The sequence below is a fragment of the Eleutherodactylus coqui genome, chromosome 9, assembly GCF_035609145.1.
Source record: "Eleutherodactylus coqui strain aEleCoq1 chromosome 9, aEleCoq1.hap1, whole genome shotgun sequence".
Taxonomy (NCBI): Eukaryota; Metazoa; Chordata; class Amphibia; order Anura; family Eleutherodactylidae; genus Eleutherodactylus; species Eleutherodactylus coqui.
The window spans coordinates 45,825,692-45,833,872 of NC_089845.1; the positions used below are offsets into that span (position 1 = coordinate 45,825,692).

Below are 8,181 nucleotides of genomic sequence, written 5' to 3' on the forward strand. Positions count from 1 at the left end.
ACTGGCGTGATTCTGTGGCAGAAGACCAAGGAAATTGTCGCTCAACCAGGGAACTCATCTGGATGTGAAGCTACCTAAAGAAATTTAGAGGTGAAGTCCCACCCCAACTAGGACCTCACATAGGCCCCTCCCCCCCAACTAGGACCTCACATAGGCCCCTCCCCCCAACTAGGACCTCACATAGGCCCCTCCCCCCAACTAGGACCTCACATAGGCCCCTCCCCCCAACTAGGACCTCACATAGGCCCCTCCCCCCAACTAGGACCTCACATAGGCCCCTCCCCCCAACTAGGACCTCAGCTAAAAAAGTGAGTACATGCACAGTAATGCTTTCAAGGAGGTGTGTCTCAGACTACCACGGACTCCCTGTAGTCACCAATCAGAGTTGACAATGAAATAGAGCTAAAAGCAGCCAGGTGTGGATAAAAAAAAAAAAATAGCCGTGAAGCACACCTGTAGGCACCAGCTCCCAAGTGGACAACAGCTTTAGGCTCTTTGGCAAAAGCACTTTTTTTTCCTTTTTAATAGAAGAACAAAAATCACAAACAAAAGCAGCAGCAGCAGCCATCCTTGCCGTTCTTTATTGGCACAGCGTTTTATAAAAACAGACAAAAACTGCAACAATAAAAGGAAATAGAAAACCGAAGTGTAACATAATACAATAACGAAGTCTAGTTCTGCGCTCCAGGAGGTAAGCTGCTTACAATAAATAAGAGATGGAGAGTTGGTAGACGCTTCGTAAATGCTTCTTATATGCAAATGAGGTCTGGATATAAACGAGGGGGCGAACAGCAAACGTATCTGTGCCTGCAGCGGGGAGCGGGCCACCTAGTGGACATTACTATAGATTCTGTTCTTAATGAAGACAACGCTGGGGAGATGCTGCCGCACGCCGGGGGAGTGCTGGATGTGACTGAACCACCGAGACACATTCATGTAATTCTCTTTTTCCTGGATTGAAAGGTCGGCCTGGAGGAATACAAGAATCACAAAAAGATCAGAATTTAGCCCAGAAAGCTGTGAACATGAAAACCCGACTCAACGTGTAACCCCATGTCTCTAAAGTCTGTTCATAGCAGCACCATGTCGGCAATGACAAATCCGTGTTCAAAACCACCTTAACAAACCCCGATGATCTGACTGACTTATAATGGGGTCCATCAGGTGCCAACGAGGTCAACAAAAATAATTAGACCGCTGACGAAGCTGTAAGCGAAGCCCAAGTACAAAGTGCTGCTCTACGTTTACTGCTCAGATCCACTTTTTGTGAGTTCTATCACCTCCTCCACAGACATTAGCTTCTTGTATAGTGCCCAGGCGGGCAGCTGTTTCAGGGGTTTTGCCCCCCATCAGTGTGCAGTAGGTTTCTGGCTTGGCTAGTGAGAGGCCTGTGATGTGGGTCAGGAAGGGTATTGTTTATCCTTAAGGAGAGCAGCAGAAACCTACTGGACACTGATGAGGGGCAATCACCCCGAAACAGTTGTCTGTGTATGGTTATTCGGGATTGGCTTACAATTCCCAGTCATTGTTATAAAACTTGTTTAAAAAGTCTCACATTAACTTGCAGGAATACTGCCTTCCAATAGGTGGCGCTGCAGAGGTATTCTATTTTTGGATTTGTATATTTCCCAGAGGAGCATGGATGGCATTATTAGTCTCCTCACTCACCTTCTAGGGGCTCTCCTTAAAGGAGATGTCTCGAGGAAGCAGTTAATTTTTTTTTTTGCCCAGTCCCCCCCCATTAAACATACATTACAAAGCCCCCCTGTAAATGACATTTCTAGCTGGTTCGTACTTACCGTTCCAGCGTTTCAGCAACTTATAAAAGTTTCCTCAAGATGGCCGCCGGCTCTTTCCCCGTCGCTCGCTGCAGCCCGACGTGCGCGCTCCCGAGACGCCGCCAGCTGTGTCTCCATGGCAACCGGACGCATCGCAGCCGCCGACCAGACGCCCCGCAGCCGCCGACCAGACAGCAGGTAACCGGCGCTAGCCCCCGGCTCCCCAGCGCTAGACCCTCAGCCCAGGTGAAGGCCCCGGAGCCCAGCGCTAGGTTCCGGAGCCCAGCGCTAGTTCCCCCGGCCTAGCGGCAGCCCCCCCCGGCCTAGCGACAGCCCCCCCGGCGCAGCCCGGCGCAGCGGCAGCCCCCCCCGGCCTAGCGACAGCCCCCCCATCACAGCGGCAGCCCCCCCCCGGCCTAGCGACAGCCCCCCCGGCCTAGCGACAGCCCCCCCGGCGCAGCCCGGCGCAGCGGCAGCCCCCCCCGGCCTAGCGACAGCCCCCCCATCACAGCGGCAGCCTCCCCCGGCCTAGCGACAGCCCCCCCCGGCGCAGCGACAGCCCCCCCCCCGGCGCAGCGACAGCCCCCCCCCGGCGCAGCGACAGCCCCCCCCCCGGCGCAGCGACAGCCCCCCCGGCGCAGCCCGGCGCAGCGGCAGCCCCCCGACCCATCACTTACCTGGGAGGCTTCTCGGGGCTGCTGGGCTGGGCTGGGCTTCTCCGCTGGGCAGCTCCAGTTTCTGCACCTTCCTCTAACAGAGGAAGGTGCAGAATGGCCGCTGCAGCGCGCTCCCGAGCAGTGACAGCTCGTCTGCGCATGCGCAGAAGAGCTGTAGCGGGGAGCACACTGAAGCGGCTCGTGCTGAATGGAGAAGACCGGACTGCGCAAGCGCGTCTAAAAAAGCAAGCTGCCAGCGAATTTAGACGGAACCATGGAGACGAGGACGCTAGCAACGGAGCAGGTAAGTGGAATAACTTCTGTATGGCTCATATTTAATGCACAATGTACATTACAAAGTGCATTAATATGGCCATACGGAAGTGTATACCCCCACTTGGTTTCGCGAGACCACCCCTTTAAGGAGAAACAATACCCATCCTGACCCGCCTAAGTAAGAGAGACATTTTTTGCCACCAAGTTGGCTAATCGGAATGCAGCTATGTTCCTGACAGTGATGCTCCCATGGGCCTTTAAATGGTGCTGCCATACTGGGAGTAAATACTGTGGAACATCTGCAGTAGCAGTAAAGTGGATGACAATTAATTAAAAAAAAAAAAAATCTATATAGAATTGACCCGTATGGACTTGTTGTGAGTTCATTGCAGATTTTACAGTGGAAATTTTGCACCTGTGGCCGTCCCACAATACTAGAGGAGGCCACGGCTCGGTAGCTTCGCTGTAGGTTTGTAGCAAGGAGGATTTTTAATGCAGCAGAAGTTAAACACGCTACTGCAGCTCCATTAGAGGTCTCCGACACTGACAGAGGGCCAAGTACTCCATCCAGTACTGCATGTGACAAACCCGGGAGAGTCTCTAGGGACCAGGCTATTTTATACCTTAAGGACCAGACACTTTTTAGGCATTTTACCCATGTGGTGGTTTTACTGCCCTAAATCTTTTCCTTTAGCTACCAAAATTATTTTTGCTGCGTTTTTTTTCCCCGTGACATATAGGGCGATTTTTTGACTTTTTTTCTGTTTTTAAGTTTTATTGGGGGTAAAAAAGTGTTTTCTTTTTAAATTAGAATATTTACGTGAAAATAACATCTTGATATATATTATGTATGGTTTCGGATTACAGGGCGCATACGGTGACGGTTTTGGGTCATTTTCTTTATTATGTATATATTTTTTTTTTTTCTGTAATTTTTAACTTATTTTTGTAACTTTTTTTTACCATCTATGTCCCCCATGATGTCATATAAGACCTCTGGGGGACAGTCACATGTTTTTGGTGTTTTTTTATTTCACACTTTTCCACTGTAGTTGGGGCATCCATAGGAGCCCCAGTTACAGGGAAAAACATCCCCTGTAGTGACAATAGTCACTGGCAGAGCTGATCAGGGTCTACTAGGACCCTTCAGCTCTGCTGTAACAGGGAGACCCAGTAGTCCCGTGATCGCCGGCTTGGGTAGCGGAAGAAACACTCCCACTTCTTAGTACATAGCACTCATTGAGCGCTGTGTACTCAGGAAAGGAGAAGGCAGAAGGGGTTAAAAACAGCTTCTTCCCGCTCCTCCAGGTTCTCAGCTGTGACTAACAGCTGACAACCCGACCTGCTCCTCTGCTTGATTGCAACAGCAGAGGCTTAAACCGCTCTGTATTTCTACTATTGGGTGGGATTAAAGCCCAGGACCAAGTGCCGTATGTTTACAGCGCTTGGTCCTTAAGGGGTTAAGAAAACTTTTTAACACCCCCCCTCCTAAAAAAAAACAAAAAAAAACTGTCATATTAGGCCTGTAAGGCCAGCTTCACATGGGCATAAATACATTTACACTGTTTTTGTGCTCGCGTGTTTTGCTGTATTTTTTTGCACAGGCATGTCATGCATATTTAGTTTTCACATATTTGGGTTTGTGTGAATAAGCCTTAAAGGATTTTAAAGTGGTTTCCAGGCAAATACTACGGATGACCCATCTTCAGTTGGTCGGTCGGGGTCCCGAGTGGTGGACCACAGCGGACCAATTAGTGATGACCTATAAGGAGCAGAGGACCGCTCATCAGCAGTGTTTGCCCAGGAAACCCCTTTAAGGTATATTAGATTTACAAAATATATAGAATGACTTTCTTGCAGACGACTTACTATGATGGGATGGAGTCCGTAATACGTCAGGATGTCGGCCAGGGTGATTTTATTTCCTGCCATGTAGACTTTATCCTCCAAATAACAATTTAAGTCCTAGGGATGAAAAAAAACCAAAACACAACACATCCGTAAGTAACGAGAACCTAACCTCACGTTGTTCCATTGCCAGATATCGCACTCCATCACGCACACATTTGCGCATTGATTTCTATGGGGACCTTTGGTGTGTTAATGCGCAGTAAAATAGAGCCCGCTGCGAAACACAGAAATGTGAACAAACTCATTGAAATCAATTGTTTCTATTCTCTGCGTATCGCGTGCGTACATTATTCATGCACAAATCCGCCCGTGTGAAGGAGCCCGATCTCTACCATGTGTAATCATATCCTTTACTTGATAATGTCGCGACGGCCACTTGACACCGGGGCAACTTCAGGAAGCAGTCTGGTGGTTCAGTGACCACCAAAGTGCCACCAGGTTCCCTTCTTGTACGTAAGAACGGGGTTCCATCGTGAAGGTAACGGTTCAGTCTACTGATACTACCCCAGACACATAAGTACCGTCAGCGACCACCCCCTGCCCCCGCAGTACCGCCGGCGGCCCCTCCCCTCCCCCCGCAGTACCGCCGGCGGCCCCTCCCCCCCCGCAGTACCGCCGGCGGCCCCTCCCCCCCCCGCAGTACCGTCTGCGCCCCGCTCCCCCCGCAGTACCGTCTGCGCCCCGCCCCCCCCCGCAGTACCGTCTGCGCCCCGCCCCCCCCGCAGTACCGTCTGCGCCCCGCCCCCCCCCCCGCAGTACCGTCTGCGCCCCGCCCCCCCCCCCCCGCAGTACCGTCTGCGCCCCGCCCCCCCCCCCCGCAGTACCGTCTGCGCCCCGCCCCCCCCCCCCGCAGTACCGTCTGCGCCCCGCCCCCCCCCCGCAGTACCGTCTGCGCCCCGCCCCCCCCCCCGCAGTACCGTCTGCGCCCCGCCCCCCCCCCCCGCAGTACCGTCTGCGCCCCGCCCCCCCCCCGCAGTACCGTCTGCGCCCCGCCTCCCCCCCCCCCCCGCAGTACCGTCTGCACCCTCGTCACCTGCCGGTTCTCATGGCTGACCTTCAGGGTAGTTCGGACATCTTCCTTGGAGGTTAGTCTGTCTATGCGGGTTGTGCGATATTCGAGCCATTGCTGCACCACTGCCTTCTCTTCCAGTGAGACGCCCAGCAGCTCTTCCTTCTTGGCTTGTGTGACTAGATGGGATGCGATGGTGGCCAGACCCGCGAGGCTGGGGCCGCTGTTGGTCTGCAGCACGGGGACCTGCCAGAGTGGAGAGGGAAGACATGCACTTTATTCAGGCAATAGATCCTCAGCAGAGTGTGGCGGACGCCCGTCAGCCCGCAGCGGTGGACCCCGAGCAGAGGCGGCCGCCCGTCAGCCCGCAGCGGTGGACCCCGAGCAGTGGCGGACCCAGACCAAGCAGGGAGAGGGGAATCTATGACTATTTAGGCTCTTGCAGGGGGAACATGCAGTAAGCCTTCGCCACGTGCGCCCGTCAGCTCTGGTCAACATTGGACCCCCGGCAGGTATGGAACAGGTTAATCTGCGCTACATACCACTGCGACCGCCTGTCATACGTTTACGGTGGGTGGTCCTTCACAGGTTAATAGATTGCGTTACCAGTTGGCGGCGCCCCTGCATATTCTTTAAGGCCATTTACACGGGACGATTATTGCGCAAAATTTCTTCAAACAGAAATAAACCGTGCGATAATCGTGGCGCCCAAACGCACAGCCGGCACTCGCTCGCCGCTTACACTTCGTCGGGCGCTCACTTTCAAGCAGCATAAATATCACCGCTGGTTCGCCGACTTCTCGCTGCGTGTAAACGCTCCCCGCATCACGAGAATGTGAGCGCCGGGCGAGCAGTCAGCGGATCCCAGCAACGCCCTTCTTACGAATAGAATACGCGGAGGATAAAACCCGTTAACCCAAAGGCCGTCATTCACACGTGCGGATTTTTCCAAGTCAACGGGGAAACGCAAAACGTATATAAAATGCGCAAGGCGATGCGTAAAACGCTGCGGAATCACGCAGGCAAAAAGGACACATCTGGAACTTGTCAGCCATTTTAATCGCTGCGTCTTTCTTTGTTTATCCGTGTCTAGGAGGCATAGCGGATCAGACGCCACACAGTCACGTCTAGGGAGGGGGCCACTCCCTCCAGAGCCCCCTGATGACAGCAGGCCGTGCACCAACCTCTCTGCACACAGGCTGCTGCCATCACAGGGAGGTCTACAAGTGCAGCTTCCACTGAACACAACTCCTAGACAAGCCCGGGGCCCCACAGCGCCTCACCTGGCTGCTCCCCTGCGCACGGCGGCTGTACTTTCCTGCCTTCAGCCCCAGACATTTCTCCAACGCGGTCAGCTCCTCCACCGCCATCTTGGTTGGCAAGTTACAAAGCCGGCACACGCTGCCAACCACACAGCGGAAGTCCACCCTCCCACTTCCGGAAAGGGCTCTACCTCATTGGTCAGGATAGAGGCAGTGGCTCCGTCCCAGGGACGTTGCTTACGATAATTGGTGGACGTCATCGAAAGGGCGTTCCCTGTAGAACCAGTGAGGCGGAGAAGCATGAGCGTCCGCGACAGGCTATCCTGCTCCTGGCTGACTGTGGTCTGGCGAGTCCTCCAGAGTGGGCGGGGCTTCGTGCTCACTCGCCTCGTTACGGCTTGTCGTGATTGGCCGTAGTGTGAGCGGTACTGGTGTCGTGTTTGATTCTTCAGTGCCCCGGATTACGTTTACCGGTCTCCTCTGTATCGGAGTGGCTGTGGTTTTTATTAGTCACATTTATGGAATATTAATTATATATATATATATATATTTTAATGTTTTTCCACTTTTTTTTTTTTTTGCAATGAAGCAACCTTTTTTGGAATTTTTTTTTTTTCATCACTGTACTAGAGACCCAAAACTTTTTGCTTCTCCCGCGGACGGGGCAGTGTCAGGGCCGGGGTGCTTGTGGGGCGAGTTTTAGTATTTATTGGTACCATTTCGGACTACATAATGCATATCTTTAATTGATTTTCTCACTTCTTTCCGTCCGGCGCGCATGCGCAGTACTGATGATGCAGGCGATGACGCCGATCCCACGGCTTTTCCGCAATGATGATTGTAATAGGGCTGCGGGTCGGAGGGCTTCCATTGACTTCAATGGAAGCCGTCCACACGAAATCCGTTTTAAAATATGGCATGCTGCGATTTTTTCCCCCCGCGAGTGGAAAATCGCAATTGATTTCTGCTCGTGGGCATGGAAACCTGCTTTTCCATATGATGCTATGGCCGGTATTTGCTGTGGAGTCCGGGAGCGGACGCCCACTTTGGATTCTGCAACGCAAGTCTGTCCGTGTACATTGGGCCTAAGGGTGCTTTTACACGGGACGACTTGTCGGGCACAGAAGTCTGACCCCTCGTCCTGGCAGGACTGGTTCTTGTGCTTTTCCACAGGAACGAGCATCACTGACTAAATGCAGGCGCAGTGGGCTGGGTATCGTCCGGGCAGCCCACCTCCGTTCACAGTAAGCAGGCCGTCGCTCATAGTGGAGCGAGAATCCCGCGATCAG

The 8,181-nt window shown here is 53.1% G+C and overlaps 1 protein-coding gene across 2 annotated transcripts; it reads right to left on the bottom strand.

Moving 5' to 3' along the window:
- Nucleotides 1–558: 558 nt before the first annotated feature.
- On the bottom strand, nt 559–7,044 carry EEF1E1 (eukaryotic translation elongation factor 1 epsilon 1). Of its 2 annotated transcripts, none has more exons than XM_066579339.1 (4): nt 6,914–7,044; nt 5,676–5,876; nt 4,580–4,675; nt 559–969 (listed from the first exon to the last, which is right to left on the bottom strand). In XM_066579339.1, exons 1-4 carry the CDS (start codon nt 6,998–7,000, stop codon nt 829–831), a joined length of 525 nt encoding a protein of 174 aa, XP_066435436.1. In that variant the 5' UTR covers nt 7,001–7,044; the 3' UTR covers nt 559–828. The 2 variants fall into 2 exon arrangements, with proteins under 2 accessions (XP_066435436.1, XP_066435435.1); XM_066579338.1 differs by having other exon boundaries at nt 5,655–5,876.
- Between the last annotated feature and the right edge of the window lie 1,137 nt (nt 7,045–8,181).